Source organism: Rhipicephalus microplus, chromosome 3 (genome assembly GCF_043290135.1).
Source record: "Rhipicephalus microplus isolate Deutch F79 chromosome 3, USDA_Rmic, whole genome shotgun sequence".
Lineage (NCBI taxonomy): Eukaryota > Metazoa > Arthropoda > Arachnida > Ixodida > Ixodidae > Rhipicephalus > Rhipicephalus microplus.
This window is the reverse complement of record NC_134702.1, coordinates 22835212-22852478: the sequence shown is the minus strand read 5'-3', so window position 1 is coordinate 22852478 and position 17267 is coordinate 22835212. Positions and strand designations below refer to the sequence as shown.

General features: G+C 45.4%; 1 protein-coding gene across 1 annotated transcript in view; it reads right to left on the bottom strand.

Moving 5' to 3' along the window:
• The window catches only part of LOC142802700 (uncharacterized), an 87687-nt gene that overhangs the window by 33031 nt on the left and 37389 nt on the right, over positions 1–17267 (bottom strand). Inside the window, exon 7 of the mRNA XM_075887675.1 lies at positions 4679–4784. Coding sequence (XP_075743790.1) covers positions 4679–4784 — 106 coding nt within the window. The remainder of the gene's footprint in view (positions 1–4678; positions 4785–17267) is intronic.

Genomic DNA, 17267 nt, shown 5'->3' with positions numbered 1-17267 from the left:
TCGCGCTACCACAGTGAACCTCGGAGGCCGTGTAGAAAAAGGCACGTGCTTGATATCTGTTCCACCAGGCGCCACCATAATGCCAGCTACTCTCACTCATTTGTTTAATTTTCATTTATTACGGTGACAGTAAATTACCATGTATCTTGAATATACCTATGCTCTGATGCCAAATGTATCCATTATAACTCTTGAGCTGAACCTAATATTTCAGTTTCGAACCAGTTCTATATTTTTGAAGACCTGTGAATGTTCGAAAAATTGATAGAAAGTGCTAAACCGAAAGTGCTTGGAATAAAAAATATCAACGCCCCAAACACTTCGTACAGATGGTTACCAGCGAACCTCAAACGTGCAGCCACAGGCAGTTGCAGACCTCTGAGCCAAGTGCTGCTCGAGAAACGAGCTGAAAGCGGCGTCCGGTCCTGCATCAGCGTTTTCGTCATTACCGCGTTGATGCTACTCTGCCCGCAATGCCGTTTCTTCGGCTTGCCGTTGTCGCTTGCATTTCCTCGAGAGGCTGCTAGGACCTTGATGCGCAGTTGCTGCTTGCGCTTCGCTACCCGGGCCTGTTATTGTGTACAGGCTGCTGCACAGGTCCGGTTAACCTGAATTATCTCACGAATCAGATGTCGGCGGTGTTATTGGAAGTTGTCTGCCGATTGCGAGCTCGTAAGTTGAACCTTCCTGCAACGCCGAACTCATGGAATTCCCGTGATCGTCCCGTGATGTTTGTTTACATCCCTACTTTGCCTTTCGACCTGCTTGATGGTTTTTTTTTTTTGACTGAGAGGCGAAGCGCGCGTGCGGGTATATGGTTACTAAATTACCTCCATTCTCATCTTCTCGCTTTCCGTTCTCTCCAACATTTTCTGACCCTCTCCCCGAACCTTTGCAGCGCGGCTGTGGAGGTGACCTCCACTAATACAGTTTAGGCACTGTACATTTTCTTCAGTTTTCTCTCTATCGCTCCGTTGGAACTACTACGAGCGGTCTCGGCTACACAGTAGCAAAGCGATGAACGACATCTCTGAATGCGCTCCCAAGGAAGAGTGCGCGCTTAGGGGCGACGTAGAGAAAGACGTAACTGATGGAGCAGCCAGTTGAGACGTTTGTCGTCTCTCGTGGCGAACTGGCTTTTCGTTTCGCCTTGCCAAATACAGCTTTTGCTCTAGAACAAGAACCATTCCGGTGTTCGGACCTCTAAATATCTTAATGTTACCTAAACATGTTTCGTCCAAGCGATTCGGTTTTGCCTTTATGAGCTGGCACGCAAGGAACTCAGTATACTGATATCAGTGCTTCAGATTTCAAGCGTTAATGCGGTATACTCGGTATACAGCAAGCTTGGTGAGGTACCCTGTTCGTTTTCTCAGAGAAGCTGCACCTTGGAGCCCGGGCAACGATGTCACGTATTTAGTCAACGCCGACTAAATTTCAAGGCCGAAAGGCTGCCGCAGTGACGTCAGAGGGTGGAGGCCCAGTTACGCCGCGAACGCGGCGGAAAGCCGGTGTTTCGTTGACGTTTTAGGAGAACCAACGCTCCCGCTCTCGCAGCTGCTGTGGCTTGATGGGGCCGAATAAAAGATGTGGAAAAAAAAGTCTTACTGAGCATGCTCAGTTGGGCAACTGGGCCTCCAACCTCTGACGTCACTGCGGCAGCCTTTCGGCCTTGAAATTTAGTCGGCGTTCATTTAGTGCGAGAAATAGTCGCGTATTCTCGTCGGTAGAGTTCGCAACCTTTAGGTTTTGCTTTTAATAATAATAATAATAATAATAATAATAATAATAATAATAATAATAATAATAATAATAATATATGGGGCCTTACATTCCAAAATCAAGACATGAAAATGACAGACGCCTCGGTGAAGGGCTCCGGAAATTTCGACAATCTGATGCTCTTTAAGTTGCACTGACATATATATCAAAACGTTTATTTAAAAAAAGAAGAAAAAAAAGTTACGAGGAGCATGTGGGTGGGGCCCCTATTCCAGGGCTGCACCAGATTTAGCGGCCCGCTACGCCTGTTCGAGGAGCGCTAGTTGCACCTCCAGATCGTCGCTGGCGAGCAGTCTCCCACTGCTCCCTTCCGGAAATTCGCCGGCTATTAGCGGCGAGTTAATTTCAGTAGGCCTGTTCTGACAATCCCACGTTATGTGGGCGAGTGAGCCTGCCTCCGCACCATGGACAAATATTGCTGTACATAGCAGGATGAATGGCATGCTTCAACGAAAGATTTGGGTGTGTGTTTGTTTGTATACGGCACCAGTCGTAAGAGTTCCGCTTGTTAGAGCTGTGCGTGGTAAACTTTACTTTCGTCGCTCAAGCCGTTGGTTTTCGAGGATATCTCGCGGTAAAAAGGGGCCGTCGTCGGAGTAGAAGGCCGCTCAGTTAGTTAAAGCACGAGTTTCACCGTTCGCTCTTTTATTGCCATCGAGTCCTGCGTGAACCGGGCACCAGATGATAGCATGGTCCTGCGTTAAGTCTGGTCCTAATAGGCCAATGGTGTTGTGTGGTAGTGTTCCCATGAGAAAGCGTTCCCACAACCGATGTCATTTAGCTCAGATAAGATGAGCTCATGGGACATAGTGTCAAATGTGCTTTTCAAATCAAGAGTTACGACGAGATGTTCTGCACCAACCGTGGTATTGCAGAGGACCTCTTCCCGAAGTAGAAGGAAGACGTCCTGCTTTGAAAACGTTGGCGAAATCCAAACATGCGACCGTGGAATCGGCGAGAATAAGAGACGATCGTTCCAGAATATTTTTACTTAATAGCAAGCGCGATAGCTAAAGCCTCAGCGTTATTCTCGGACGCTGCTCGAGCCGCGGTGCAAGTCCGAAGGCCTTGACGCGAGGCCGGTCCTACGACTGCGAGCGCGTACCGTGCCGCATAGGGCGACATCTGTGTACACCGTGTTAGGACTGTCGCTTGCGAGCTCGTGCATTCCTACGGCCTTTTTGATATCGTGGGCTCATGTTTTTTTGGGATAGGGGACTCTAGAATCTTGTCCCGTAGCTGTTTAGCCATGGACTCCGGTTCTCCTCCCGCTTACTGAAGACGAGCTGGGTAACATACACGGCATAGCAATTTTCTTCCAGAAGCGGTTAAGGTAAGCATTTCCCGTTTAGAAACGAGCACCGCTGCACGTAACTCCTCCTAATGATTGTGTATACCGAGGGCTTCAAGACGTTCTGTGGACGTTCCTAGTGGTAGGCGAGAGCCGCCTTGTACGATGTTCGGATCAACACGTCTAGGGCCTTTATATCGGTTTTATAGATCTCCTGGAGAGGAAGACTATATGTTAGCCGACTGAGGACAAAAACCTGAACCAGCTGGAGTGTGTCAGCTTTCTTAAACCTTTTCAGTGATAGGTGACTATAAATCACACGGGAGATGCGCTACACCGCTGTTCTGAGAGTTTTGATTGCGTGGTCCACTCGCGTGTCGCTTTGTAGCCAGAGTCCGAGGACTCACATTTTATGTATCTCTTTTATCATGTGGTCTCCTAGAAAGAGGTTGACCGGCTCGTGAATGCGGCGGCCTCTGCCTCAGATTCTAATAACTTCACATTTATCGGGAGCACAGTTCATTCCGCTGTGATAAGCGAAGTCGTCAACATTGGTCATTGTGTCTTGTAAGATTTGCTCTTTTTGTCTCAAACAGCCACTGTTGGCCCATAGGGTAATACCATCCGCATAGAGCGCGTACCCTAGTTCTGAAACGCCGTCTAGTCTTTTTTGCTAAGCGTCTTATGCCGATGTCTAAGAGAAGATGGTATAGTATCGCCCCTTGTGGTGTGCCTTTATTGGGCATGAAAAACGGGTCTGAGCGTGTATTGCCTAGGCCTATTGCAGCAGTGCGAGAGGTTAGGATAGAGCGAACGTAGTCATATATCTTTCGCTAACAACCGATGTCATTTAGCTCAGATAATATGAGCTCATGGGACATAGTGTCAAATGCGCTTTTCAAATCAAGAGCTACGACGAGATGCTCTGCACCAATCGTGGTATTGCAGAGGACCTCTTCCCGAAGTAGAAGGGTAACGTGCGGCTTTGACAAATGTTGGTAAAATGCAAACATGCTAGTTGTAAAAAAGTTCCTACCTTCAATGTAAGTCGTGAGACGTGTGTGAATCACCTTTTCGAACAATTTGCCAAGACAGGATGTTAGTGATATTGGTCTTAGGTTTTGTAGGTCAGGTGTTTTTCCTGACTTCAGAATACGAATAACTTTGGCTTCCTTCTAATGTTGTGGAACCATGCCCTTCTCCCATACTTGTTACCGAGTAAGCTGTTCCAGCGGTTCGTCGGTCAGATTCCGAATCATCTCGTTTGTTAGCTGGTCAGGTCCAGGGGCCGCATTGCGCTTTGCTGCTTGCACGGCCGCGAATAGTTCTGCCTTGGTGATTGGTGCCTCGAGCTGGGCGTTTTCTTGGCTTTAGTATGCCAAAGTACACAAGCACACGGAGGAGTCGTGACTGCGTGCACTGACATGGCACAGCACATGGGCTTCTACCGTTTCGCCTCCTTCGAAATGCGACCACCATGGCCGAGCTCGAACCCGTGACTTGCGGGTCAGCAGCCAAGCACCTTAGCAGTTGCTCTACCACGGTGGACCAAGTTCCGCTTTTAGAAATGCATAGCTGGCTTATACGACAGAGTTTGAGGCATACCTTTTTTAGCGTCTTTAGATTGACGTGGAGTGCCAGCTCGGTCTTGAGCTTATCCGGCAGGCAGCCGAGGGCAGAGTTGATATCGCCTCCACCCTGCATCCTTCCTCTGCATGAAGAAAACAAAAGAAGGTGATCAGATCACTTAGGCCATATCACAAAGGAACAGGGACTATTGAAAGTTCCCACACCTTAATCACGCAGCATCTGAAGACACACACAAACCTAATGAAAACGAACAAGCAGGCTAAGAAAAGTACAAGGGACGTAATTTGTACTATGTTACCTGTATTGTAAATATTGTGATATAAATGTGAACAAATTAAAGTGGAAGTAAAGAAAAAAACTTCCCACCAGCAGGGCCCGAGCCTGCGAAATCTCGATAACGAGATAGAGAGAGACAGGAGGCTCTAATAAAGAACAGAACATTCTGCTGGTGTACACAAAGGTGCCTACACGCTACTCTGTGTGGAGAAGGAGATTCAGGAGAGGCCCAAGGACGAGACAGTAGAGAAGAAGAAGAGAAAAGGTTAAGTGAAGGCCAGGGAGGTTAACGGGAAGAAAGTTTTCAGTTTGTTACCCTGCCCTGGAGAAAGGGTAAGTGAAATAGATAGGTAAGGAGGAAAGACAGGAAAGGAGAACTAGAAAAAGAGAAAATATTAGGATTGGGGTATGTAATGTAAGTTACGTTACAGGTAATTACGTTGATGTCCCCAAGAAACCCGAGTAGAAACTATAATCTGGCCTTGCTTAGAAGCGAATGTGTGTTGCCGAAATCTAGGGCTTGCTGGGAAGTTGACTACATTCGACGTTAGAGACAAGTCCTTTTTCCTCTGTGTGTCAGTGCTAGACAAATTGACTTGATCAGTGGTTGTTTTCCCGACCATTTGATTGGGTATTTCAGGCTGTTTCTACGACGACATCTTCTTGTCATTTAGGCTTGTTTTGGCGTAACAATACGTGACACAAATAAAACAGCTATGAAGCATTTAAGACCCAACCGAACAGACACGGACCTACGGGCACCGCATAACTTGGCTCGGTTACGCACATTTCACTCATCTTTAAGGCAAGTACACAGAGTGCTCACCATTGTCATACTTACAACCCGTTCATTACCACAATGATCACATCCAGAATAACGTCGATATATTTATCGCTCTCAGCTGTAGTCATACTGCTCGGCCCTCTCTTCCGTATAGCTAAACCAGCGAGTTTTCGGTGGTACAGAAAATTGAACCCAGTACCTGCCGACATGGTTGTAGAGGCTCTTACAACTTCACTGCCATCTGTGCAAACAATTGTACTCCATTTCTCTTTCTCTAATTTTTTACTTATTTTAGTGCTCACAGAAGACAGGGACAAGGAATATAGAGACACGAGTGCTAACACTTAAATATTTATTCTTGGGAGGAGCTATATATATGTAACCAAGAATGAACACATAGCATGTGCTTCTATCTTGTCCTTGTCTTCTGTGTGCGCCAAAGAAAGTTTGAACATGGATACATTCCAACTCTCCCGGCTATCAGTTTTACCACTCCCTGATTTCATTGATTGATTGATATGTGAGCTTTAACGTCCCAAAACCACCATATGATTCCAAAAACCACCAAACCACCAAACCACCATACCCTCAAAACCATACCACCATACCCGTCTCAAAACCACCATACCACTCTCTGTATGTTTTTCTAATACTAGTATAAATTTCTTAGAACGAGGATGGGGCAGCAAACATAACGATTATCGCGTTAGTTTTCTAACCATACAATTCCTTGATTTCGCTATGTCTCACTTTTTACATTTTCTTTATGACAAGCATACACTTCCATCTCCCTGAAACGGCCAGCTGGCTTTAATTGCTTAGATTAGAGGACAATGATCCTTTATTGAATATGTCACTAAGAAGGTAGGGTGCCGCACAGATCTAAGAAATTTAAAGGCTGGGAAGGTGGGGGATAACACTCACAGGGCCGACAACTAATCGGAGGATTTAAAAGTGTCGGAGCGGCTTCGACATATCTGAAGCGGGGCATATTGTTACTCATAGTAGAGCTGGTAGAGTGGGTAAAGAGCAGAGGGTGTGAGTTGACAAATGTTATCGCTATTGCGTTCAACAGAGAACATACTTCCGCGTAATGTCTTAGTAATTTATCCCCAGTCCCATGAGAACTACGCATATGCTACAAAAAAAAAAAACCAAAGTGTCAGTGAACCCCCTGCGATGGTAACTGATCACTCTGGTGGAATGGATTTCGGCGGGATTACAATGGCACCGAACTTATCGCGTGACAAGGCGCAGAAGCACTTCTTTCTTTTTTAACAGGAACTATTAGAACGAGACACTTCTATTTTAAGGGCTGTCACTGTTCAGTTTTATATTGAAATAGACCCAACCAGGCGAGAGGGAGAGAAGATAGGCCTGACAAAGAAATAAAAGGCTACACATAGAACTAACGCTGTGAATGATAAGCAAACAGAGAAAGAACTGAGCATTGAAAATAAAAAAAAATGCATGGGAGAGATTTGGCTATAAAATATGATGTATCAAGGATCGTTGTAGCACCACTCACTTTGAGGGCTAAAGAAGAGAGAGAGAGAAGATAAGCCTAACAACGAAGAAGGCAACACAAAGACAAAGTCCGAGAGAGTCATGATATTAAACAAGAAAAAACAGTGTAAAAAGAAAATGGAATTGCAATCGCCTGTTAAAATAGGAGGTATCGTGGATCGTCGTAGCGCGGCCCGGACAATAGACGGAGAAAGAACGAGAGAGACGGGAGACACTGTTCTCGTAGGCATCAGCAGTACGTTGAACTCTGGAGCCCATGGGAAAAGCATGCTGTACACCTTAGCGGGGCTGGTCTTTTGGGAAAGGGGGCATATCAGGAAACGGGAAGTGTAAAATAAAGGAAGTGAACAAGATTTGCCGGAAGCGAACAGCAATAAGTGAGCGACAAGACGAGGGTAAGCGCTTGGAGTTGGCCAGCACTTGAAGTGCTTGGACACACTGGTCTCACCGTACTGGAGAACCGATGGGCGTCACCACCACCGCAAAAAGGGTGGGTTCGCATTCCCCCTCCCCTACTTTTCTCAGGCGGCGGGGAGTAAATGACATCTTTCAGCTAGGTCGAGAGCCGTCCATTTTGCGGATTTGCGCTATCATCTACTATTTAAGGGGACAATGGCGTTCAAAGACCTCTCCTCGGCTGCTGGAGACACAGACGAGGCCTACAGCAGATTCTTGGCTTCTTTATGTGGGCTTGACTTTTTCTTTTGTAGCCCCAGTCGCATGCGGAGCAAGTAAGTGTTTTTTTATGAACTTTTCACACACACAAGAAAAAAAAAGGCACCGGGCAAATATATACGAGGATAAGTCAGAATGGATGAGGGAAGAAAGAAAACGAGCAGGAATTGCAAGAAAGAGTGGTAAAGAAAAAAAAGGCTACAACGATTTCAGGAAGTGTGCATAAAGACAATGTGAGAAAAAGAACGAATAGACAAGAAAAACAGTTTTTGTAACTATCAGGACTTGTTTCATGACAGTTGTGCTTCAAGCGAGGTTAAGTGCTCATTGACAGTTGTGCGGTCACACCCTGACGAAATCTTCTGTGAAGTGTAAGTGCTTCGAGTGTGCGAGCATTTATGACATGTCCACATTGCTGTTGCGTCGAAAGAAGGAAGAAAAACATGAGAGAAGGCAGAGAGGTTACCTAGGCTTACGCCTGATTAGCTACTCTACATTGGGAGGATGGGAAAGGGAACATACTTATTAGAAACAGAGAGAGAGGAGGGAAAGAAAAGAAAGAAAGGAAGAAATGGTTAGCAAGTGTGCTGACGCGTACGTAGCGGTGCAATTATTTTAAGAGACCGGAATTGCCAATGTGAATGCCCATTACCGTGTAGCCTTTCTTTCGCTTTATGGGCGTTTGACAACGTGATGATTCAAACGATAATGTAAGAGAAGAGGAGTAGCCGGGGCGACTTTCTCCTTAAACAAACACAAAGAAGGAACTTTAGTTAGAATGGGACTGACAGGCTGTGAAGCGCACAAAGCCCATAACGATCAATGTACGATATTCAGTACAGTTTAACACATACTGTTACACTTTCATGCATGTATACGCCATGTAGGTCCTGATATTAGGGTTGGAGAAAAGGCCAGGACAGTATCTGATAACTTGTGTTATTCGTGCCATGCTGTACAGGACATGCATGCCGAGTCGTTTGTTCCGCGATACCATTCACCATCCTGTCATGCATCCTCTAACACAGCAGCCGTTAATGAAGCTGTTAATGCAATGACGATTATCCCACCAAAATGGCAGAACCTAGATAGAGTCTGCCTTGAAAGTGATATCTGTCCGCCAAAAATGCTTCGTGATGTAGTAGCGCTCTTGTTTGGGCTAGTTAGCGCAATTTTGAACGGGTAGAGCAGAAATACGTGAAAAATACACGGATGAAGAAATATAGAGCACAGGACGGGAGCAATCATCCGTCCTGTGTAGGCAGCACTGGCATACTTGTTCACGTTGTACCTGTAGAGGATACTTTTTTGCAACGTTATAAGCGTAGTGGCAAAGCCACCTGCGTGTCTCAGTTATATGTGATCAGACGAATAACTTTTCGCGCATCTATTTCAACCTTTGTTTTCTTTCTCATCTTTCATCCCCATTCTCTCTTCCCTTAGTGCAGGGTAGCAAACCGGATGCTTTAATTCCTGGATAACCTCTCTGCCTTTCCCTCATTTTATTCTCCCTGCCTGAGCAAAATCTATGAAGTTACGTCTTGTTACCTCTTTAGAAATAGCATGGGAACCGATTTTACAGACTTTTGAAAATTTACTAGATTTGACCTGAATATGAAAAACAAGTTAAAAAGTGCATCGCATAGTGTTCGTCATGAGTAGCATGAGCGATGCTTGCAGTACGATCTCACTTCCACATTTTGGTAACCTACCAAGTATATGACTAGAAATTTCCCTTAGTCAAGTGGGTAAACGCGGGTGAAGACGTGTGTGCCATGTAGGGTACACACACACATGTGTAGTCACGACAGTTAAGGTGACGACACTTGGAAGTGTTAGAGAAAATATTGGATACTGCAAGTATAATCGTTATGTTTGCAGACATGCGTTGGAGTTGTTAGATGAAGTTTACACGACATAACCTCATCTTTTCGTAATTAGCCTGCTAACTTAAAAGACAGCACTAAAAGACAAGCTAAGTGGCAGAGGTATGAGTAGGGAGTTTGAAGGCCACATGTTTCTACTTTCCAAATAGCACTACCAAATGTGAGCACTACCGACTATGAAAACAACCAGTCAGAGACTTTGCTGCACTTGTCTTGTTTCTCTACTTTTTTTATTCGTCACATGAAGTTTCAATGACTTAGTTAAACGGCATAAGTGCGAATCGTCATGTACAAGTCACCCCTACGCTCTGTGTTCTAATCATCTTTTCAACAAACTTATTTTTCGTTCAATCATATATCAACTGTAAGTCAAGAAACCAAAGATTCTGCCGATGCTTTCCCAAAGATGCAACTACTCGAATAAGTTTTACAACCTAAGAGAAGCTGACGCATAAGCTGGTGGTGATTTATAGCGCAAAACAACATTCACAAGAACGAGAAGACAAGTTCTTGTGAATGTGTGTCTTTTTCACAAAAAACATTCGTGTCAACTACGCACCATCTCGACAACTTTTAAGTTTTGTTAGGCACGTAAAATCGCGCTAAAGGGAAGTGCGCAGGGAGTAACAAGTAACAAAGGAGTTTAAAAAGAAAATATTTGTGGCAATTTCTAGTTCCGTAAACCACCATAAAAAAAAAGAAGCAACTGGACATTAAAATATCAAACGCGGAAATGCATTCAGTAAAAAAAATGCGGCAACAAAATAGACAAAAAATTAAAAATAAAGAAAACTGGAAGCGTCTAGCCTATTCCCACGTACCCGTTGGACACACGGAAGAAGTTGTACCAATGACACAGGTTCCAACGTCGCCACGTAGTCCAGCAAGTATGAACCACGCAGGCCCGCTACGCTAGGAATCACGATAACAAAGGCTGCAGAACACAGACCGACGTCCTGAAGGAAAACGATCAGGATGTGTCTGTGTGTGTTTGCATGGAATGAGAATGGAGGGTGTATGTGAGAGCGGCAGAGATGAATAGGCCCCGGACGAGTCTGAAGACAAATGAAAGGCCGGTCTGGCATGGACGGGGCCCGCAAGGTATTGTTCCGCCAGTCATCATGATGTCGCAGACGGCATCGGTCATGACAAGAATTGAAGAGGGTTTGCGAGTGGGTAGTGCGAGTGGGAGCACGGTGCGGATTGTTCTGCTGCAAAAGTGAGATTACTGTGCACTGCTTCTGCTTTTCGTTCCTTTCATACGAGAGAGATGGAGAAAGGAGCAAAGGTGAGAAGGTCAACCACACCAGCGTTTGGTTTGCTACTTTACACCACGAGTAAGCGAAGCGTCATCTGCAACGGGTACGGCGAATTGTGGCCTCTGCGATTGGCACCTGCTGGCACGCAGCCGGTGCTGATCGCAGAAGCCACGGGTGAACCATTACCACCGAGATTAGCCAGCGGCACACCATTGCTGATCTTGGAGGCCACGGAACAATAAACGGTGTTGTCGCGGTAGATGGCGTTACCACTTCGTTCGTGTAGGAACCAATGTTTGTTGAGCGGTGCCGGCCTTCCATAGGGTGCGTATCTTCAGACTAATTTGTTTTGCAGAATGAATCATAGGTAGCGAAATACTGAAGCCTCAACTGATGATGGACATACTGTCTGCATGGGGTGGCTAGTCTCAACTTACAGGCTTTTTTTCACGAATCAGGTCAAGGCGATGCGCAATTTTTTTATTTTTCAATTATTGTAGTGATCTGCACCCACCCACCATTTACTTGAAACGTTCTGTCCCGCACCTGTGACGCCATGAAGACGTCATCACGTGAAGATAACAATTCTCTGTGCCACTTGTGTTGACGCCAATAGTTCATTTTTGTGTTTGATGAGACATCTATGACTTTCTACTTCATAAGAAACAGATGACTTGCACACTGCAGGAAAGCTTTGCCAGTTACGTCCCTGATTTGTGACTCCCCCCCCCCCCCCCCCTCCGTCCCACTACTCATCTTCTCAACGTGAGGTGCACAGAACTATAGTGTGCCGCGTTAGACCAACAGCTTCATCGAACGCACAACATATATAAAACGCAATTGATCACTGTGGATACGCAAGGAAACGCGTCATATAACGTAAAGCAGACCAATTGATGGCACTGAAGCAAGGGTGTCTACGTGCCACTGACGTACTGGATAAAAGATAATATAATTTTTGCAGTAACTTTATTTTAGCATGCGTTACCTGCATAAAAGGGACACTAAAGGCAACTATTAAGCCGACATTGATTGTTCAAATAGCAGTCCAGAAGCCTCGTAGTGTTACTTCAAGCCAAGGAAAGGCATATTTCCAAATAAAATCACATTATAGCAGTCCACATCGGGTTAGCGCACTTCAAATTCCGTGCCTCAAGAAGCGGACTGACCGGACCGACCTACGTCACTGTTGCCGTCCACAAAGTTGCCCGGCTATACTGCGCTAGTAGCAGCAGACCGAAAGCAGTGGGAGCCACAGCAGCAACATGATATGTGGGGTTTAACGTCCCAAAACCACTATATGATTATGAGAGACGCCGTAGTGGAGGGCTCCGGAAATTTAGACCACCTGGGGTTCTTTAACGTGCACCCAAATCTGAGCACACGGGCCTACAACATTTCCGCCTCCATCGGAAATGCAGCCGCCGCAGCCTGGATTCGAACCTGCGCCCTGCGGGTCAGTAGCCGAGTACCTTAGCCACTAGACCACCGCGGCGAGGCGCCACAGCAGCAACAGCGGGCATTGACAATTTCGCGCTATTGGCTTCGACCTTGCAGCGTTCAACGAAATGTGACCGCCATGGCCGAGATTCAATTCAGTGCCATTCGGGGCAACAGACAAGCATCATGATCACTAGGCTCTAGCAATGGGTCTATTTGTTGCATAAGTTATCCCTTCATTTAGTTTTTTGTGTTGCTATATTGTAAGCTCCTTAATTACTGCTTTGAATGGGCGTTGAGGATTGATGAATAAATTAATGAATAATGCTTTCAACACCGACCTAAACTGCGCTCAAGAAGATCCTTCAGCAAACCTGTCAGAACCTCTAGCCTTACGCCCACCATCAGTACTTAATGCGACGCATTTATCTGCGTTCTGCAGATGCTTTTGGCTTCTCTCTAAGCATCTATTTCTTCATATATCTACCTAGCCGCCTACGCCTGGATGCTCTCGTGATCATCCCCTTATTTTGAGGTGAGCCAAAATGAGTATGAAAGTGTGAGATGGTTTGGCCAATGTGACCCACTGGTTGTGACTTGAATAATGTCAAAATCACGTCGTGTACGCCGTCAAACACTTTCTGCCAAACAGTGGCATATACCCGCCCGCGGGTATGTGACCCTGGCATGCGCCACAGGTGATGGGCAGTTTCAATGTATACATAAGCAAGAACGGCGACAACAGAATTGGTAATTTAAATGCGAGAGCGTCAAGAAAAACTGATAGCACAATCGTTGGTTGGACAAACATCAGATTCCCAGCAGAAATCGGGCCCAAGCTTTCAGCGTGGCAATCAAGTATTCTACCCCAGAGCTATGCCACGTCTCGGTATACTCTTTCGGAAACTATTCAGGTTCAATTTTAGTGAGTCGTCAAGTGTGATTGCAATTCTGGCTATTCGATTTTATAAAGATTACATACGTGCGCTTATGATACAATCATATCTTCGGGTTAACGTCAGTTTTCAAGTGCCATCCACTGAAGCCAATTTAGGTAGCAGTGTGCAGGGTGAGCCCAAGCGTTACGTATCAGCTTACTGTTTCTCGTGTTGTTAATATTCATGCTTCTGTTGGCGTCGTTGCGCAAGTGTAAACAATTGGCTAAATAAAACATGTGCGGCTGTATAACATTTCTGCATATATTTAGTGTTATTTAATAACGTGTTGCTTAATAACAAAAAACAAGGCAGTCACCTTTCCTCCGCATGCATCGCATAACGGTGTTTCCCATTGTACGTGGGATCTTCAATTTATTTTTAACCAAGCATTACGAAATAACACGCGTCATCAGCGTTCTTTTTTTAAAACTTTCAACGAAGCATTACGTAATAAACTACCCTACCACACGTACGAAGACAGCAGTAGCGGTAACCATGGTAACTGGCGAAATGACGTAGCTCCAACGTTGTTTGCTGAAAGAGGGCGAAAAGGCATTGGAATGAAATGAAAGGGTTTTCAACAGCTTCAACAGTAGCTGAGGAGTGGAACTTAAACCAGCCGGCGTCTACGGTAATCTAAGCCACGTCATAAAAAAGAAAAAGAAACAATATTTAAAAAGGCCAATAAACAAAAGCAGTGTCTCACTATCTCACTAGTCTTACAGACTCTATTCGTTCTGTCACAGGGTCAACTGTCACGGTCTTTGTAGATTGCAAACCCTCGCGAGGATAGAGGCACTGCCGTTAAGGCATGCAAAGAAGATTTTTTGAAATAGAAAATGCTAGCTGAAAAAAAGCAAAATGAGACAGGAAAAGAGCCATATTTGCCTACCAAGTGGGCAGATATCCGACAAAAAAATAAAGAAAACGAGGTACAAACATAACAAATAGAAGGAACGCGGGTCATGACGCAAAACTGGCTTGAGCAGTGCAAACAAGAATAGGGGAGAGAGCAAGAAAGACGGGAAAAAAAGGAAAAGAACTGCTAAAGTGTTGTGAGAGAACGGCTGACGTTTCAATCTGGCGTGGGGCGTCGTTTCGCAAAGACAGTCGAGAAGAACAGAAACCTGTGTCGATGGACTCTATAGAGTGGACGGCGGGACTGATGGTACAGAAAAGGGAATGTTGGAGTCAGCCAAAAAAAAAAAAGAAACGATAAACATGAAACAACACGACAAAGAGCCTGGTGCAAAGAAAGTATGTGAAAAATTGCGACGTCGCCAACTGATGGCGTATATTGGGATATAGAGCCTGAAATAGAAACGGCCCGCAGCCAACACATATGTGGCTTGACAATCACGAGAGCTACTACAGTGGCTTTTCACTTTTTGTTGTTGCTGTGCGTGTTTAGATGCCATATAGCCAGGGCAACCAATCTGGGAAAGCGCATGACAACCAGCTGCGTTATTTGTTCCACTAGCGTTTTGTTTATTTCTGTTCCTGTTAACAATTTTTTCATAGTTTAGGGAAGCCCAAGTAAGACGGAGGAATGAGCTGTCCACCTCGCAGCGATTGCGATTCCGTGCCTTTCACTCTACATAGTTCTTTTTTATTTTATTCTTGGTTCTCTTCATTCCAGTCTACACCTGCAAGTGGCATTTGCTTCGCTCGGTTACACCCTTCCCTCCCGCTACTCCATCCACCCCTCCTCCTCCTCCTCCTCCTCCTCCTCCTCCTCCTCTTGTCTATAGAAAGAACGCGTGCACAGTCGTACACCCCTTCCTCGCAGTAGGGAGCGTAATGGATGCTGGAAGCGCGTATGCTTCCCTTGGCGAGCTTGAATACAAAATACACTGCGGGGCACTCGCCTCCGTTACAGTGGCCTGTTCAATTGGTTTACACAAAACAATGACGCGAGAAAAAAATAAGTGCAATAGAAAAACGCAGCAGCCAATCAAGTAGTTTGTCTTGACCGGCAAGCTGGTCTCGCTTTCAAGAAACACCCACGGTGTTTCGGGCACCTGGTGTCGTTCCAGGAAAAAAAAAAACGAAGTACTATTGCACTTTTTTTCTTTGCATTTTTTTGTTTCCCACTTGAAAGAGGCAGAAGAGAAGTAACACTAGGCCTTTGAGAAAATGATCATGCTTCACTCTGTATTCCAAGAAAGAAGGCCACGTGATTTTTATTTTTTATTTTTTGAGAGTACATACTCGCCAGGTACATGGCATTACTTAAAAAGACAAGTAAGCTCTTTGTGAGCGTCATTGTACCAAATTAACGTTTTCAGTGTTTGCTACAACTTACGGCAGATATTTTCAGACATGCTCAGACGAAGGGAAAAGTGAAAAAGAGCCAAAATGTGCGGTCGAACAGAAGAAGAAATGGTTCTTAGATTTGCGAACTACTGTGGTGCACAAAATCCCATGTCCTTGCGATGATATTTACACGGGACAAACCAGTCGGTGCGTGAATATCATTAGTCAAGAATATGCGCACCACGTTAAACAATGGCGAGATTCCCCCTGCCTTGCCCCAAAGGCGCTTGCAATGCAGGCTTTGATGGGGACGGAAAATTTTGCATCGTTACGGGGACAAGCGCAACGTAAAATCACGAAGGCTTCTTACACGTCATTGGAAGGTATACGAGCGTAGCGTCAATCTTCGGTAGTATTATTACAAGCACAAGTGTCATACCTCGGAGATAGTTTGCGTCATGTTCACGTCTCATCAGCTGATCATGTTTTTCGCAATTTTTCTTACTTTGCACATGCGTGATAGTTACTTTGCACATGCGTGATAGTTTCTTACTTTGCACATGCCACCCTCCCTTGTTATTTTGTTCGTTTCGAAATAAGCACGTTCATTGCGACTCGGCGCCCTCGTATGCCGTCCCTTTTCACGTCTTCGTTTTTTTTTCGCTCTGTTTATTCATTTCAAGACATCACTGCACTCTTGTCGCGGAGTCAAGAGACACAGAACGAATATAACGTCCCTCTTTAAAGGATCTCATACACGTGGCAAAGCCGGGGCTATTAAAAAGAAGTGAAACGACGTTTATTGCGTCTTAATCGATGCGGCGAAGACACGTTTATTGGAGATAAGGCAGAGGTAAAACCGACCAGCTGTCAAGCGGGGTGAGCGCCAGCAGCAGCAACACTTTTCCGTCTCTTACTCGTATTTCGATGGCACTCTTGCCTTTGCCGCATATCAATGCTACACGACAACCTTTTCTAAGTGTTTTTTCTCGCGGATGACGCCATGTGTATGTTGTTATATTACTTAAGAGGTCAGCTCTGCAAAAGACGTGACATCGTTGTTAACCGACCCAGAGCCACTATCGTTAGTGAAACCGCGCTGTAGCTGTACTTTAATTTCTCGGAACAGTGGTTGTGACATAAGAAACCGCATACCCCTACGCGACCAGCTTTTTTTTTTCTGCACAACATGGACTCGAAGCTGAACGTCTACAAGGAAGTTTACTTTCACGTTTAAGAACGGCAAAGAGAGAGAGAGAGAGATAAAGATACAAGGAAAGGCAGGGAGGTTAACCAGACGCACATCCGGTTTGCTACCCTGCACTGGGGAAGGGATAAAGGGGAGAAAAGAGAACGGCAAAAGTGCACTGAAAACGAAGGCACACGCACTCATTGTGCTATGTGCGTGTGCACCATCTTTGTGCCTTCGTTTTCGGTGCGCTTTTGCCGTTCTTAAACACGTAGTGCCAACTGGCTAACAACCATGTCCTTCCGTTTTTATTTCACTTCCCCCCCCCCCCCCCCCCAACCTCTTTTGTGGTGCGGGTTCGCCATTAGTCAGAA